The 20,000-nt window shown below is 42.7% G+C and overlaps 1 protein-coding gene across 1 annotated transcript in view; it reads left to right on the top strand.

The window, feature by feature from the left end:
• The window catches only part of LOC121870808, a 127,071-nt gene that overhangs the window by 56,467 nt on the left and 50,604 nt on the right, over nucleotides 1–20,000 (top strand). Inside the window, exon 2 of the mRNA XM_042372778.1 lies at nucleotides 14,966–15,095. Coding sequence (XP_042228712.1) covers nucleotides 14,966–15,095 — 130 coding nt within the window. The remainder of the gene's footprint in view (nucleotides 1–14,965; nucleotides 15,096–20,000) is intronic.

Below are 20,000 nucleotides of genomic sequence, written 5' to 3'. Positions count from 1 at the left end.
AGTACGTGAACTGAATGACGAGGAGGACTGGACTGCCCTCTGTCTGCTGATGGGGTACTATATATAGGGTCGACTCCCGCCAAAAACCCGCCGGTGAAACATGGGTCGTTTAACGATGCAGATGGTCGTTCGAGCAACACAGAATGCTTGTTACAATACTAAATGAAGAAATAAGATGGGCTTGAACAAATAATAACAGTTAAAACCTTAACAGCACAGAGTAAGGTGACTAGATTATATAATAGTAAATATAACACATCATTACAGGAATAATATGGAACAACATGGGAGCATGTTATAAAAAATAATAGAAAAATACGACACGGTCGTAACAACACACACACACACACACACACACACACACACACACACGCACACACACGACATAAAAGTTGTTCAAACTGGTTAGTCTCCGAGGTTGAATCATAAATTTCCGACAACTGGTGTAGGAGCGGGAACAAGTTGGGAGTAAATATGATCAACACTAGATAAATATGATACATTCTGGGGGTAGGAGAGAGAGAGAGAGAGAGAGAGAGAGAGAGAGAGAGAGAGAGAGAGAGAGAGAGAGAGAGAGAGAGAGAGAGAGAGAGAGAGAGAGAGAGAGAGAGAGAGAGAGAGAGAGAGAGAGAGATTTTAGATTGCTTGTGTGGTGTCATTATCTTACGTGTGTGTGAACGTGTTAGGTAGTTATAGATCATATATATATATATATATATATATATATATATATATATATATATATATATATATATATATATATATATCATCACGGAAGGGAGTATATATTTTACAGTGAGGGGTATGTATGTTATGCTTGGGGGTAGAAATATAACAAGAGGGGGGTATGAATTTTATGACAAGGGGGGTACAGTATGTATTCATGCCTGGGGGGTAAATATGTTACAGGTCGAGGGGTACATATGTTATGAGTCTAGGTACACATGTCACAGGCTGAAGGGTACATATGTTATGTGTCGAGGTACACATGTCACAGACAAGGGGTAGAAACTTGATGACCTGGGGGGTACAATTGTCACGAATCAAGTTTGTCAGGAAGGGGGGGGGGTAGATATAATACACTAAAGTATTTGTCATGTGATACATATGTCACGAGGGGAGTACATATCTCACGGTTAGGGTAAATATCTTAAGGATTGGGGGGTACGTATATTACTGACTGAGGGTATATATAACACGGGGTCAAGAGTACGTATATAACGGGTTGGAGGTACGAATTTAATGAGCTGGGGCAAACATGTTATAAATCACGGTTTTCATTGGTGTCGAGGCTTCGCTTGGTCGAGGCTTCACTAGATCAAGGCTTCCCTGAGTCAAAGCTTCACTAAGTCAAGACTTCACTAAACCAAGGCTTCACTAGATCAAGGCTTTAGTAGATCAAGGCTTCCCTAAGTCAAGGCTTCACTAAGTCAAGGCTTCACCAGATCAAGGCTTCCCTAAGTCAAGGCTTCACTAGGTCAAGGCTTTCACTAGATCACAGCTTCACTTGGTCGGGGCTTCGAGGCTTCAAACTGATAGGTGAAGCATAATCAGCTGAGTGCAATAGTGCTTCTGATTTAGTATGAATAAACGTATTGAAGCCCACTGTGTAGCTGACAGCTTTAAAGGAGATAACGTCTCTCTCTCTCTCTCTCTCTCTCTCTCTCTCTCTCTCTCTCTCGCTCTCTCTCTCTTGTGAATGTAAGAGCGGGACGAGAGACTGGGATATAATGAGATAGGCAGACATGGAGATGAGACAGGGATGAGAACTACAGGAGACAGATACACTTTTAGAGAGAGAGAGAGAGAGAGAGAGACCTCATTCAACAGATAGGTAGAAAATGAGAGAGACAGACATACAGAAAGACCTGACCAAACAGAGAGACACAGGGACAGATCAAGAGATAGAGATACCCCCCCCCATGAGAGACAGTAGTACCTAACACCACCGCTAGGGTTGATCAGGGTCTGTGTCACACTCCATGAGAGGCACACGCGCAGGGAGGAAGGTCAGGGGTGAGAGGTGAGGCAAGGTGAGGTGAGGTGAGGTGAGGTGAGGTAAAGAGAGGTGAGAGAGATACTTACTAATAGTTGTGGAGCCCCGAGGGGTGATGGAGAGAGGGGGAGGTGGAACCCCGAGGGGTGAGGGAGAGAGGGGGAGGTGGAGCCCAGATCGTCGTGTAGGCTCCTTCCCCCAGGTGGGAGATGATCACTGCTCCTCGTAGCCACCTGTTTACGACCGGTGAACGAGCAGAGAACGAGCCACACTGAACGTATCTGCACTCCTGTTACAACATTCAGTGGTGTGGGGACCTCTCGACCCCGGTGTGTGTGTGTGTAAACAGCATCATACACTCACTCACACATTTATTCCACCATACACCGACACACCTGTTACCACCAGGTATACAACGATGTAATTAAGATATAATCATAACATAATTAACCACAAAATGTAAATACACACAATAATTCAATCACTCTTTTGTGAATGTTGAAGCGTGACAGACCTCACCTTAACCCCTTACAGGTAACTTCTCGAAAGATCTTTAATTCCAGCACAGGTATGACAGACACCTGGCAGACAGACATCACCTCATCATTAATATCTATGTACCTCTATTGATGCATACATTACCTGACCTTTATTAACCTTCATTAGTATGTTAATGAGTTCATACACCTGGTGATTATAATTGCTTACACCTGAGGGGGGCGATTATCTCCTACCTGCCAGCTGTTTACCTTATATGGTCCTCGTTAATTACACTCATTATACAGGTGACAGGTGAGGTGAGTCCCTGGCATGATACTGATAAACAATTAACCATACAAAAAACTCATTAACGAACACACCTGGGATAGTGAATTAACAACAAACAAACAACAACGATTAATTTACAACCATAATCCTCCTTTTATAACAATTACAACCACAACTCTGACTTTACAACAACAACAAAAATCATCCCTCACCAAAAACACAGAGAAAACAACATCTATCAGTCAAGTCAGGTAACAAGGGAACTAAGGTGACCAAACCCATACTAAAAAAAGTCATTAATTAAGATAAGTCCTTTGTGTATAAGCCCTCAGTCACTCCCTACCTCTTAGTCCACCTCTCTTTACCCAACACACACACACACACACACACACACACACACACAATATCATTGGTTGTACACACACACACACACACACACACACAAGTACATCACCCAGGTAAGCACTCTGACTTCATTTCAAGGGACACACACGATCACTTCAGCCAGAGTTCAGGTAATAGAAAAATACAGCACCTGAGGGAGAGTGCTAATTACAGGGATGTGACGTACCTGCTGTAACTTATCGGTGTTGTAATACATTAGGGAGGTGTGTGTGTGTGTGTGTGTGTGTGTGTGTGTGTGTGTGTGTGTGTGTGTGTGTGTGTGTGTGTGTGTGTGTGTGTGTGTGTGTGTGTGGTTGTGTGTGTGTGTGTGTGTGTGTGTGTGTGTGTGTAAAGGTGGTTAGTTGTGGTTTAAGAAGTTGAGAGAGAGAGAGAGAGAGAGAGAGAGAGAGAGAGAGAGAGAGAGAGACAGACAGACAGAGATAGACAGACAGAAGGGAAAAAGAGAGAGGGAGAAAATCTATTGTTTTGGTAGGATATTGTGACCCAGAGAAGAGTGAGTCAGTCCCAGCAAATATTACATGGTAAGAATTGCATTGTTTTACTTATTGTTGTTGTGTTCTTGGCTGTGGAAGTGGGATTTTGGGGTCGTTTTTGTTTTTGTGTGTGTGTTTGGATGTATTGGAGGAGTGTTTTATTGTGTGTGTGTGTGTGTGTGTGTGTATGAATTTGCTTATTTGTGTGTGTGTGTGGGGGGGGTATGTTTGTATATGTAAGTATGTATGCATGTATGTATGTGTATGTGTGTGTGTGTGTGTGTGTGTGTGTGTGTGTGTGTGTGTGTGTGTGTGTGTGTGTGTGTGTGTGTGTTGTTTATTGTATGATTGCTTAAGGTGATTTTTGGAATAAGGTGAGTTAGTCTCTCTCTCTCTCTCTCTCTCTCTCTCTCTCTCTCTCTCAGTGTATTGCGGGAAAACCTATATTGTTAGACCAAATAACACCGGTATACAATATTTACCTAAGATACAATACTGTATTTATTAAGATAATAATTTTCTCCCAACCAAACAATATATATTTTAAAAGACGTGAATGTATTGTGGACGAGAGAGTATCGTACAGGGTTTAAAAGGGAATATTGCATTAATAATTTATATATTTATTGCAAGTGAGAAAAAATAGAAGCAGGAAATTGTGTCGAGGAAGAAGAATTAATTTTTTTTAACTATTCTCTGTATCTTTTTGTTTTATTTATCTTCTATTATTTATTTTTGATTATTTATTATTATTTTTATTTTCAGGAAGATTATATTGAAGTTTGGCCACGCCCAGTACAAGGTAATCGACCAATGGGTGATTTTTGAGGGTGATTATATTGAAGTTTGGCCACGCCCAGTACAAGGTAATCGACCAATGGGTGATTTTTGAGGGTGATTATATTGAAGTTTGGCCACGCCCAGTACAAGGTAATCGACCAATAAGTGATTTTTGAGGGTGATTATATTGAAGTTTCAATAATGCCCAGTACAAGGTAATCGACCAATGGGTGATTTTGAGGGTGATTATATTGAAGTTTGGCCACGCCCAGTACAAGGTAATCGACCAATGGGTGATTTTTGAGGGTGATTATATTGAAGTTTGGCCACGCCCAGTACAAGGTAATCGACCAATGGGTGATTTTTGAGGGTGATTATATTGAAGTTTGGCCACGCCCAGTACAAGGTAATCGACCAATGGGTGATTTTTTAGGGTGATTATATTGAAGTTTGGCCACGCCCAGTACAAGGTAATCGACCAATGAGATCGACCCTGCGCGCGCACTTTGTTTACAAACGCGACTGACTCCTCCCGATCAACATCTCAGTAACGTAATAAATAATAACAAGAAACAAACACACACACAGCTTCGTTTTGTTAACATTACTGCCCCCCTCGCAAGCCCTGCTCCTCCCCCTAACAACCAATCCTGCTTGTCTGAGGGTGTCACGGTTGCTAAGGGAGAGAGAGAGAAGGGGAAGAGGGAGGGAAGGAAGAGGCGAGGGGTAGGAGGGGGAGGGGAGGAGAGAGAGACTGGGGAAGAGGGAGGGGAAGGAAGAGGCGAGGGTAGGAGGGGGGAGGGAGGGGAGAGGGGAGGGGTGAGGGGTGTTTCAGTCAATAGGTCAAAGCCTCTGTTATGACGACCATGACAATCAGTTTTTTTTTGCGTCAGTTACGAGTCAAAGAAACAAAACCAAAAAATCTCCGTACAATGTTTGTTTTTGTTTCTTGTGTGTTTGTTTACGATGCTGTGTTATGTTTGGAGATAAGAGACAGACACACAGAGAATGAAGTAGACACAGACAAAAAGACAGGAAGCAAGAGACAGAAAAAATATGATAGACAGACACACAGACAGAAAAAAAAGAGACAGTCAGGTAAACAAAGACAGAAAGAGAATAAAAGAGACAGACAGACGGACAGATAACAAGACAGAAACACTGATAAATATAGAGAAAGAGACAGAGAGACAGAGAGACTCTAAGCTATTACAAAGGCAACAAAAAAAACTAACCCAATTTCCTGTTATCCCTCGCATCATCTAAGACCCTAACAGACAGACAGACAGACACACACACACACACACACACACACACACACACACACACACACACACACACACACACACACACACACACACACAGAGGCAGTATTACCAGACACTAAGCACCACCACACCACTTCCACTCGGCCTCAAAGTACCCCACTAAATGTTGTGGAGTTGGTAACTGTGCAGGTGTGGGTAATGACGCAATGAGTGGAGGGAGGAGGGGGGAGGAGGAGTGGGGGGAGGAGGGGAGGGAGTGGGAGAAGGAGGAGTGGGGAAGAGAAACAGGAAGGATGTGGGGAAGGGAGAAGAGTATAATGGAGAAGAGAGAGGGGAGGGAGGAGGATGGTGAGAGAGACAAGGGAGACATGAGAAAGAATGGAGAGACGAGGGTGAGAGACGAGGAGAGACGAGGTGAGAGACGAAGTGAGAGACAAGGAAGAGATATATCCAACGACCCGAATTTATTGTGTTACCATTTTTGACATGACTAGGGTGTGTGTGTGTGTGTGTGTGTGTGTGTGTGTGTGTGTGTGTGTGTGTGTGTGTGTGTGTGTGTGTGTGTGTGTGTGTATACCTCCCCCACAGGAGCATCAGACAGGATCAGGTCACACACTACTTGCCCTGATTGCTTCCTTCACCTACACTAACAAAAACCTCACCTTGAAAATCTAACATTAAAAAAAAAAACTATTAAAAACCACCAATTAACATCCCATAAACAAACACATAAATACCAATATAAATTTTTTTTTTTGTAATATAAGAGAAAAATAATTAAGGGAATTTTAGTATCAGAAAGGTAATGGAGGAGATGTTAGATGGAAAGGGAATAATAGTCTTTGAAAAAATAAAAAACAATATATTCTTCCATTGTCTCCTGTATGAAGGCTGACTACATACACTCTCTCTCTCTAAGTGTTTATAAGGTCATATTTTGTGTGTGTTTTTTGTAATATTTTAGAGTAGGGAAGAGATATACATACATACATACATACATACATACATACACACATACATACACACATACATACATACATACACACATACATACATACACGGAAGGACATAGCCAGATAGACAACAGTTAGACGGATATATATGACCAAACCGATATTCAACTTTCTATCTACACACACACACACACACACACACACACCACTCAACTACTACCATCACTACTACAACCACCACCACCACTAACCCACACCCACATACCCACACACACACCCATATAACCCACACAACAAATCCACATACCCACGCATACCATTTTCCCGGGAGATTGAACCATGGTCTCTTAAAACAAAAAACAGGATGCGAGCGTTCTAGCCACTCAGCCACCGCACCCCTAACCTTTAATAATCCAAAAGCCATTTATTTGGGTACATTTTTTTGTGTGAGGGAAGACAACAGTTTACGTAGTTATAAATGGGATAGTGTAATACGGGATTAAATGGCCTCGTAATGTAGTTTGACATGGTGAAATATTATACGTAATTGAACTTATATCGTTTATTATTATTATTATTATTATTACTACTAGCATTATTATTGATTTACTTACACACACACACAACACACACACACACACACACACAGTTTTATTTCACACACACACACACACACACACACACACACACACACACACACACGTATACAGAAACACATTTTTACAGTCGAAATTTTTTAATATTTAATATTTACCACTCTGGTCTCTCTCTCTCATTCTATCTATCTATCTCCTTGCCTCTATCTCTATCTTGTCTCCTCTACGACTCAAACATCATGATTTATCTCTTTCTCTCACTACGACTCTCAAGGCAAGAGAGACGAGAGATGAGACAGTGAGAGAATTCCACTAATGTCTTTTCCACCGGAGAGAAATTGCTTATTCTCGCCTTGTGATAGTTAGCTTGGGGGGGGGAGGGGAGGGGTGAATATGTTTCCTGGGGAGTGTGTGTGTGTGTGTGTGTGTGTGTGTGTGTGTGTGTGTGTGTGTGTGTGCGCCATCAACATACACAGGTACACAGGGACTCAGAATTATGTAAATACAAGTCAGGCTAAAACAAAACAACAGCCGTTTGTTTCTCTACGTCTTGTGTATGTATGTATGTATGTATGTATGTATGTATGTATGTATGTATGTATGTATGTATGTACAGTATGTGTGTATGTATGTGTGTATGTATATATGTATGTACATATGTGTGTATAGTATGTGTGTATGTATATATATGTATGTATGTATGTATGTATGTATGTATGTGTATGTATGTGTGTATGTATATATGTATGTACAGTATGTGTATGTATGTGTGTATGTATATATGTATGTATGTATGTATGTATGTATGTATGTATGTATGTGTGTGTATGTATAAAATGTGTGTGTGTGTGAAGGGGGTGATGGGGTGATAGAGGAGGGTGTTCGGTGATTGGTGGTTGATAAGGTGATTAATGGATGAATAATGGTAATTAGGAAGGTGATTGATGATAATGAGTGAATTAGTGATTAAGGAAATGTAAATTAGATTATCTTTAGTTATTTACAGACGCGTAAATTGATTAATGGACGAGTAAACAAGGAAGTAAGTTTGTAAATTTATTAAAGAATTTTCTAATCTGGGTCAGTAAGATAGTAAATAAGTAATTAAATATTAAATTAACTCAGTAATGAATAATAGGTTAAAAGTTGAGATAATTAGCTAATACCAGGATGATGATGATGATATGAATAATAGTATAATCAGCGCACGCAGACACACACACGTGACCTCTGACCTATGCCGGAATTGGAGTTCCCATTACTACCTCAAGCAGATAAGTTCATTGCACTCACTCAACAACGTCAGCACTACGTCAGCGCCACGTCACCACTACGTCAGCCAGCTTACTTGTTGTTAGTGTATACTTAACACAACCTTATTTGCTGACGTAGCCTGAACCATTTCACTGTCAGCCAGACCATTCCACTGTCAGCTAGACCATTCCACTGTCAGGTAGACCGTTCACATTGTCAGCCAGATCATTCACACTGTCAGCCAGACCATTCACTGTCAGCCAGACCATTCACACTGTCAGCCAGACCATTCACACTGTCAGCCAGACCATTCACACTGTCAGCCAGACCATTCACACTGTCAGCCAGACCATTCACACTGTCAGCGACCATTCACACTGTCAGGCAGACCATTGTCAGCCAGACCATTCACACTGTCAGGCAGACCATTCACACTGTCAGCCAGACCATTCACACTGTCAGCCAGACCATTCACACTGTCAGCCAGACCATTCACACTGTCAGCCAGACCATTCCACTGTCAGATCGGGCTAACAACCCTCTGTACTGCCAAACAAACAGTCGTACACCCTGGAGAACAGCCAGAGTTAAGTGTGAACAAACAAAGCCGCAAGATATTGTTCTGTCGTGCAGGCAGTCATGAACGCCAGGGTGGTGGTGGTGGTGGTGGTGGTGGTGGTGGTGGTGGTGGTGGTGGTGGTGGTGGTGGTGGTGGTGGTGGTGGTGGTGGTGGTGGTGGGTGGTGGTGGTAGGTAGTAGTGGTAGTGGTGGTGATCGTCGTGATGTTAGGTAGTAGTGATGGTGATAGTGGTAGTGATGGGTAGTAGTGATGGTGGTGGTGGTGGTGGTAATAGTAGTAGTGGTGGTAGTGATGATGGTGTTGGTGGTAGGTAGGTAGCTATCGTACACTCTAACACCAGCTATCGTTTTGCGTGTTGGTGAAACGAGGTGATATGTTTTCTATATCTGAGCGTTTTAGCAAGAAAGAATTGGATTACCTAACACGTTATCTTTTCCTCGGTAAATATTCAACTAAAAAACCTAACCTAACCTAACCAAACCTAAACCTGGCCAAACCAAACGTAACCGGTACCTAACCTAACCAAATCATAATTATACTAAAGCAAACCAAACACAAACCAAACCTAACTTAAAAAAATACAAAAATACAAACATACAAACCAAACACACACTTCAGTTTCCTGTGCGTTAAAAAATCGAGTAAAATTTATCCCATATCGGACAAGAACAGTAAACATGAAAAAGGCTTTGGGAAAATACCAGAGCGTTATGTCAGGCTTGTGTACCAGTGCCTCTCTCTCTCTCTCTCTCGTTCGTCAAAGAAACACAAACGAAAATCTAAATAATTTTTAACGAGATTATCACACCATTGGTATCACTGTTAACGAGGAGACGATGTATATGCAGTGTATATATATAAATCCTGTTATATCTATATACGTGTTGAATCTACCTTATCGGGGGATATCTTTTATTTAGAATTCTAAGTTTAGACACAATTTAGAATTCTTACTTTATACACAATTCAGAATTTTTACTTTATAGACGAAAAAAAAAGTGAATACCAATAAAAAAAAATATTAAATACTTCAACAACAAAGTACACATATCACCAGTGATCGTTACCGCTGGCCGAATTCCTTACAGTGAGAATATTTTCCACTATCTGTGAGATAATCCTGACAGAAACTGACTCAATCTGACAGTATATAACCTTTGGTATATCTAAAAGCGAGTCAGATATGTGTGTTGACTCTCCCCCCCTCCTCCCCTGCCACCCCTTCACCAACTGTACCCCCATCATCCTCCCCACCATCCCCAACCCCCATCCCTCCCCCACCATCCCCAACCCCCATCCCTCCCCCACCATCCCAACCCCCATCCCTCCCCACCATCCCCAACCCCCATCCTCCCCCTAAATACGATATTATTCTAGAAATACCTACGATAATGTTGACATCACAGACCTAGAGATCACTATCACTGAATATGTTCTTTTGAAAAACATGGCAATATTATTGGTTTTTGTCCCCGAGCTACAAACACGAGTAAGGATTATTAATAACAAGAGACTTTTAACTCATAACCTTTTAATAAACTCGTAATATATAAATCTATCTTTACTTGCCAGAATCCATGTACACAAAAGAAAAAAAATACCTGACGTGTAATAAATCCTTCTAAAAACGTTCCAATATAACTTCTATAAATCTAAAAAAAAAATCCACTCCAATACCAAAACCAAAAAAATATTCTTAAAATTACAAATAAAAAATCATCAAAAAATGAAAAAAAAAACACAAGGAACAAACGAAGTATTCTGACAACAACAACAACAGCACCACAAAGTTATCGTTCAGGGAGACAAAACTAATCGTATATATAAACAAACACATCAACCCCTCCAACTTTTGATTACCAGCACAAAGTTATGATTTATCTCTCTCTCTCTCTTTCTCCTTCTCTCTCTCTCGCTTTCAATTTCTTTCTTTCGTTCTTTCTTTCTCCTCCCACCTTCTCTCTCTCTCGCTTTCTTTTCCCCCCAACACGATATTCTCTTTTATTTATACCTTCATTCATTATTTATCTTCCTCCTTTATCATTTATCTACCTGTTATTCATATATTCATCAGCGTTCTCTCTCTCTCTCTCTCTCTCTCTCTCTCTCTCTCTCTCTCTCTCTCTCTCCTTTTATACCTCACACAGAATCTAAAATGGCGTCCTAATTAACCCGAGTGTGTCTACTTCCGGTTTGTATAGTTGTCTATATTTCCCCGTTGATTAAATATGATTAGCTGTAGGATTAGTTATTATTGGATTAGTTGCGATTAGCTGTAGGATTAGTTATGACTGGATTAGTTGCGATTAGCTGTAGGATTAGCCATGATTGTGATTTGTAGGATTAGTTATAGAATGTTATAGGATTAGTTATGATTGGTTGCATGAATTAGTTGTAATATTTGATGTAGAATTAGTTAAGATTAGTTGTAGGTCCTGTAGGATTACTTATAGGATTAGTTACAGGATTATTCATAGTATTAGTTGAGAATCTTGCGTCTGACACGTAATCTAGTGATCTGAAGGAGGCTATACCTGGCTCATTGGGAGGGAGAGTGAGGGGTTGGGAGAGTGAGGGAGGGAGGAGAGAAGGAGGGAAGAAGGAGGGAGAGTGAGGGAGGAGGGAGGAGGAGGAGGAGAGTGAGGAGGGAGGGAGGGAGGGAGGGAGGGAGGGAGGGAGGAGGAGGAGGAGGGAGGGAGGATGGGAGGGAGGAGTGAGGATGATGAGGGAGAAAAATGAGGGTACCCATTTACAGCTGGGTGGACTGTGCGCGCCCCGGGATCAGACCACCAACCTTTAGCACAGGAGGCGAGTGTTGTATGCACTCAGCCAGCCAAACTCGCAGATAAAGAACACATCTACGAATTACGTTCACATGTACGTACACTTAACCGCGAGAACGCACATAAACAAACACATCATACACAATACGCTCACAAGTACACCTCCATACACGGAAATGTATGCATAAAAAGTACACACACACACACACAAAATATACATAAACAAACTCATACATATACAAATATACAAAAACACAACAGTCCTCAGACGGTAACAAGCAAACATACACAAACAGATAACACACACACACACACACACACACACACACACACACACTGTTAAAATCAGAATAAGATGAATCAGAGAGTGTGAGGGGGACTTTTAGGTTGGGTGGAGGTGAAACACACACACACACACACACACACACACACTGTTAAAATCAATAGAATAAGATGAAACGTCACGAGCAGAGTAAGTGAAACGTGGGTTGAGGTGACCGTAGACTTTACAGCGGAAGGTCGGTGTTGCGTGTGGCGACTGTGAGGTGCTGGCCACACACACACACACACACACACACACACACACTGTTAAAATCAATAGAATAAGATGAAGTGTCACGAGCAGAGTAAGTGAAACGTGGGTTGAGGTGACCGTAGACTTTACATCGAGAGCAGGTGGTAGGGCACTCGAGGTGCTGGCGACAACACACACACACACACACACACACACACACACACGCACACACACACACACACACACACACACACACACACACACACACACACACACACACATACACACTGTTAAAATCAATAGAATAAGATGAAGTGTCACGAGAGAGGGAAGCGGGGTTGAGGTGACCGTAGACTTTACAGCGGAAGGTCGGTGTTGCGTGGGCGACTGGAGGTGCTAGGGACAACACACACACACACACACACACACACACACACACACACACACACACACACACACACACACACACACACACGCACACACACACACACACGCACACACACACACACACACACACACACACACACACACACACACATACACACTGTTAAAATCAATAGAATAAGATGAAGTGTCACGAGCAGAGTAAGGAAACGTGGGTGAGGTGACCGTAGACTTTACAGCGGAAGGTCGGGTGTTAGCGGTGGCGACTGTGAGGTGCTGCACAACACACACACACACACACACACACACACACACACACACACACACACACACACACACACACACACACACCACACACACACACACACACACACACACACACACACACACACACACACACACACACACACACACATACACACCTGTTAAAATCAATAGAATAAGATGAAGTGTCACGAGCAGAGTAAGTGAAACGTGGGGTTGAGGTGACCGTAGACTTGTACAGCGGAAGGTCGTGTTGCGGTGGCGACTGTGAGGTGCTGGCGACAAAACACACACACACACACACACACACACACACACACACACACACACACACACACACACACACACACACACACTGTTAAAATCAATAGAATAAGATGAAGTGTCATGAGCAGAGTAAGTGAAACGTGGGTTGAGGTGACCAGACTTTTACAGCTGTCGGGTGTTGCGGTGGCGACTGTGAGGTGCCATGCACACACACACACACACACACACACACACACACACACACACACACACACACACACACACACACACGCACACACACACGCACACACACACACACACACACACACACACACACACATACACACTGTTAAAATCAATAGGAATAAGATGAAGTGTCACGAGCAGAGTAAGGAAACGTGGGTTGAGGGACCGTAGTGTTGCGTGGAGACTGTGAGGTGCTGGCGACAACACACACACACACACACACACACACACACACACACACACACACACACACACACACACACACACACACGCACACACACACACACACACACACACACACACACACACACACACACACACACTGTTAAATCAATAGAATAAGATGAAGTGTGAGCAGAGTAAGTGAAACGTGGGTTGAGGTGACCGTAGACTTTACAGCGGAAGGTCTGATGTGTGGCGACTGTGAGGTGCTACACACACACACACACACACACACACACACACACACACACACACACACACACAACACACACACACACACACACACACACACACACATAAATGTCTCTTTTATATTTGTACACATTTGAATACACAACTGTTTATATGCATATGTGGCGTGTGCGTATGCATGCGTGTAATTTGTGTTTGTAGTTGTGTATACCTATTAGGGCGAAAACTGCTCACTCTAACCACTTTCTTTCTTTCTCTCTCTCTCTGACTTTCACCCCTCTTGGTATTCTCCACATCCCTCACCTCTTATCCTCGTCGTACAACAACGGCACTAACTCCCCCCCACCCTCCCCCACAGTGCCCACACAACGTACTGCTCCTCAAGACACTCCTTCCTCCTCCTGTCCACTCCTACGCCCTTGCCCTGGCTGCCTGTTGGTATCCTTCACGTGCTGTAAAGTCCTGCAGGATACGTTAATGGGTCCGGGAGAGAGAGAGAGGAAGGGGGAGGAGGGAAGGAGGAAGGAGAGGAGGATTAAACTGTGTGTGTGTGTGTGTGTGTGTGTGTGTGTTTTTTACGTCCAAATTTCCATTACAAGACTCATGCCCACGCTCCCTCTCAGCTATCATGACTACGCCCACACTCAACTACCATGACTCACGCCCACGCCCCATCAGCTAGCATGACTCACGCCCACACTCAACTACCATGACCACGCCCACGCCTCTCAGCTAGCATGACTCACGCCCACACTCAACTACCATGACTCACGCCCACGCCCTATCAGCTATCATGACTCACGCCCACACTCAGCTACCATGACCACGCCTACGTCCTCTCAGCCATCATGACGCACGCCCAACCCAGCTACCAAGACTCACGCCTACCCCTCTCAGCTACCGTGACTACTACACTCCTACTCTAGCCCATGACTCACGCCTACACCTTCTCAGCTAAGACTCACGCCTACGCCCTCTCAGCTATCATGACTCACGCCCACACTCAGCGACCATGACTCACACCCACGCCCTCTCGTTCAGGTCCGCTGGTAGACGTGACGGTAGCCAGGGGCGACACGGCTCGACTACCCTGCCGCCACCCTCACTATCCTGACGACACCCTCAACCTAGTGCTGTGGTACCTGAATCATACCTCCAGGCCCTTCCTCAGGTGAGTCAGCCCTTCGTCAGGTGAGTCAGCCCTTCTTCAGGTGAGTCAGCCTTTCGTCAGGTGGGTCAGTCCTTCTTCAGGTGAGTCAGCCTTTCGTCAGGTAACTCACCTCTCACTATACAGATGATTTTTAAATAAAGATTATTCAACGAGTCATATTTCTCTCTCTCTCTCTCTCATATAATACATTATTATCAACAACATTATTCACAGGTAAAAATCATTAAGCACACTTTTCACCATTATTAAAACTCCCACCTGGTCTCTCATTACCATAACTTAACCTCCACAATACATATACATAATCATACATACATACATACATATATACAGTATACACACACACACAATCATACTTACATAAATATTCCTCTATACTCTGATGGAATAACAAAACAGAACACAAATAAAAGTAAAAATAAAAATAAATAAAATATAATAAAAAACACGAAATATGATAAATTAACATTAACAATAAATAACACTAAATTAATCCACATTTTCTAATCGATTAAAAAACTATTAATTTCCTGATTTTAATTGACAATTCATAATAATATAACAGCCTATAAACAGACTTCTGAGAGCTGTGGTGAAGGGAAGGTGTTCGGGGACAGAGCGCGTGTTGGACTCTAGGTAACGTCCGGCTAGTGTGAGTAACGCAGCTTTAAACGACCTTGACAGTGATGCCCTCTGATGTTCATATTTTACAAGGTATTCAAATTAGAGTGAAATATACCTGATAAATGTATGTAGATATATGTGTGTGTGTGTGGGCGACGGGTTATTGCCTTGTGGATTACAGGTGTGTAGATCTTCAGGTAAGTCTTCTGGTGTATATGTCTGCAGGTGTGTAGTGGTCAGGTAAGGACTGTACAGGAGTGTAGGTTCTTCAGGTGTTTAAGTTTTAGTGTAAGGTCTGCAGGTGTGTAATGGTCAGGTGAGGAGTGTACAGTGGTATAGGTTTTCAGGTGTGTAGTGTACAGGTATGTAGGTGTGTAATTCTTCAGGTGTGTAGGTTTGCAGGTGTGTAGTGGTCAGGTGAGGACTGTGTAGGTGTGTAGTGGTCAGGTGAGGAGTGTACAGGTATGTATCACTTCAGGTATGGAAGTGTACAGGTGTGTGGTGTATGGGTATGTAGATCTGTAGTGTACAAGTGTGTAGGCATTTAAGTCTGCAGGTGTGTAGGTCTCAAGAGTGTAGATTTCAGGTGTGTCATCAGAAGCAGGTGTGTAGGTATCTGGTGTGTCGTCAGAGGCAGGTGTGCAGGCAAGTATATCCGAAGGAACTTAAGGAGTCTGGTAACAAGATGTGGGCAAAATATGCTACACTCTCTCTCTCCTTTCCCCACCCACTCTCTCTATCTATCCCTTCCTTCTCTCTCTCTCGCCCGTGCTCTCTTTTTCTCCCACTTTCTCTCTCTCTTTTCCTTCCCTTTGCCTCTTCCCCTCCTCCCTCCCCTACATCTTCCTTCCCACTCTCGCTCTCTCCATACCCCACCTCCTCCCTCTCTATCCCCCTCCTTTTTCTCTATCTCTCCTACTCCCCCTCCCACCTCCTCCTTATCCCCCTCTCTCATCTCTATCTCTCTCTTCTCTCCTTCACACTGTAAATTATCACCGTTGTTTACACTAGTGCATGATATTGATTTTAAAGGCGCACATCCCTGGTTCTTTGTTTCATCACCCCCCTTCCATCACCTTCCCCCTTACGTCTGTTGATGCTACTTCACTTGGCAATATTGCAATCACCTGTTGTTATTTTATATGTTGATCGGATAATATTGCAATGGCTACCTGGATTGCAGTGAACCATCTTTAATTCCTGTTGTGTGTTGCAGTGTCTTATGTGGTGTGTGTTGCAGTGTCTTATGTGTATGTGTGATATGCAGGTGTTGTGTGTGTGTGTGTGTTGCAGTGTCTTATGTGGTGTGTGTTGCAGTGTCTTATGTGTATGTGTGTGTTGCAGTGTATTATGTGTGTGTGTTGCAGTGTTTATGGTGTGTGTTGCAGTGTCTTGTGGTGTGTGTTGCATTGTCTTATGTGGTGTGTTGCAGTAGTTCTTATGTGGTGTGTGTTGCAGTGTCTTATGTGGTGTGTGTTGCAGTGTTTATGTGGTGTGTGTTGCAGTGTCTTGTGGTGTGTGTTGCATTGTCTTATGTGGTGTGTGTTGCAGTGTCTTATGTTGTGTGTGTGTGTTGCAGTGCCTTATGTGGTGTGTGTGTTGCAGTGTCTTATGTGGCATGTGTGCATGTTGCAGTATCTATGAAGACCTTGTTGCAGTATCTTGTGCGGTTCAATATCAATCTAGTATATGTTGCAGACATATCTATGTGTTTTAAAAAATATTGCAAATGCTCGGTTAACGTTAGATTGACAATACTGCAATATTTCTCATGTTAAGGAGATTGCAATCACTAGGTTAATATTAATTTGATAATATTGCAATATGTTATTCTGCCTAGGAATATTGCAATCACGGGGTATGTTGGTCTGACAAATGCTGCAGAAATATTGCAATGACTTGATCTTTTTTAGTGTTGGTATCGTCATGTTGCAAAGTCTGGATAAAAATATTGCAATCACATGGTACCTAACGTCGGCTGCAACCTCTGTGTGCCTTAAAATATTGCACATCAACATATTTTACTACGTACGTGTTGAAAATGTATAACTAAATCTAAATACAAGTACCCGAGAGTGTCATAGAACCGAGCGGGTCGTCGTGTACGTGGCATCCGTGACTCGTTCTCTACTCGTCCGTGACTCGTTCTTTACTGTACACGCAATAAACCCTAAACCACCGGACAAAAATGTTCTTAAAACTTCACAGAAACAATAACTACTTTTAAAACCCACAATTGAACGAGATAAAACACTAAACCCATAATTCTAACCTGGCAGATTATAGCCACTCTGTTATATAATCCCGACGCCTCGTTTTACCTGATTGGCGTTAAAAGTTATAGAGAGAGATTAGGAGATTAGCAATGGCGTCGAAAGTACACTGAGACTATACATGATGAAGTGACAGAAACGATGGGCGTAAAGGAGTGGATACCATTACTGACTGGGTCATCCTGGGTCACGCTGGGTCATCCTGGGTCACGTTGGAGAGAGAGAGAGATGTATGTATGTATGTATGTATGTATGTATGTATGTATTTCCCATGAGTATGTACGTATTAACTCTTGACTCCAGACCACCCTAGGCATTAAAGCGATTAAAAAATATAATAAAATACTTTAGCCAACAAGGTGTGTGTGTGTGTGTGTGTGTGTGTGTGTGTGTGTGTGTGTGTGTGTGTGTGTGTGGTGTGTGTGTGTGTGTGTGTGGTGTCGCGGATCCCTTACATGTCGTGTGGCTGAGTCGGTAACATCCACATGCACATTTAACTGTCAATACCAGATAGGAGGGGCATGTATAGCGTGGGGGACCTGGATGGCAGACACACGCCGCTCCAGCCACCTGATTCGGGATGGTTGACACACACTTTCAGTCAGCCATTTTGGATGGTTGACACCCCCAGCTGTTTTTGTTATGGATGACACACACTTCCCCAGCTGACAGGTATGGCAGACACACACCGCTGGGATTGTCTCTTCACTCTACTGGAATAACATGATTTTCTGCCTCTGAACCTTGTGTGTGTGTGTGTGTGTGTGTGGTGTGTGTGTGTGTGTGTGTGTGTGTGTGTGTGTGTGTGTGTGTGTGTGTGTGGGGAAGGGAGACGAAGGGGTGGGGAGAGATTGGGATGTTCCTACAACTAAATATTTCTTACACTATTATTAGAAGAATCTTAAACCATATGCAAATTAGGATACCTCACCTCTATGACCAACCCTAATTAAAGAATATAAATGATCAAACACCTTATACAACAACAACAACGACAACAACAAAATGACGACTACAAATATAAAAATAACGACAATAACAAAAATGACAACAACGACAACAAATAATTAAGAATAACGACTGCTGAGAATAATCTCTCTCTTCACCACCTTCTCCTCTTTCTGCTTCCTTTCTTTCCTCTTTCCTCCTGCTTCCTTTCTATCTTTTTTCTCTTCTACATCGGGAATAACATCATCCCTTCCAATAAATTATTCGATCTCCTATAATTGTCAGCCAATAGACATACAGCTCGGCGGTATAATTCAGGTGGAACAGTAGCTCGGTGTCTCGCCTCGCAAGTTTGTGGTCACAGGTTCGATTCCTCCGCTGAACCATGGTACTCGAGGTGGTAAATGTGAGTGTTGTTATTTTAGGGCTGAGGATGGATGGATGGATGGATGGATGGATGGATGAATGGATGGATGGATGGATGGATGGATGGATGGATGTTTGGTTAGATGGATAGATAGATGGATGGATGGATGGATGGATGGATGGATGGATGGTTAGTGGTGGAATAATCTTAACAAGGTGATGTCCAGGCAATACTCAGCCAGGTGTCAATTGAATCATACTAACACATGTAGACGAATCACTAGTAACTGAAAAACCCCCAGTCATTTTTATTACACCTGATGGAAGAAGCTGAGCGTCTCAGTCAACCTTTGGTAACCGAATCTAATAACCGGACGATAGGCGAGAGTAATTATCCTGGGCAAGATAACAGGTAATTAATTATAAAACTTCAGGTAGAGTTTAATTTAATTATGTTGATTTGATTACTTGTGTGTGTGTGTGTGTGTGTGTGTGTGTGTGTGTGTGTGTACTTAAAGGTTCGTTGAAGACAGTGAGGCGACCATAGTGTAGTGTTGTGGTGAAGTGGATATAGTGTAGATGATAGTGATAATTACGGATAAAGACTATGCTCACTATAAAACAACACAGATTCACTATAATTACCACAACACATGTTCACTATAGCATCACATGTCTACTGTCATCAAAACTA

Source organism: Homarus americanus, unplaced genomic scaffold, assembly GCF_018991925.1.
Source record: "Homarus americanus isolate GMGI-L3 unplaced genomic scaffold, GMGI_Hamer_2.0 scaffold16119, whole genome shotgun sequence".
In the NCBI taxonomy this organism is placed as follows: Eukaryota; Metazoa; Arthropoda; class Malacostraca; order Decapoda; family Nephropidae; genus Homarus; species Homarus americanus.
Note: the sequence above shows the minus strand (reverse complement) of the source record. Positions and strands in the feature narration are given on the sequence as shown.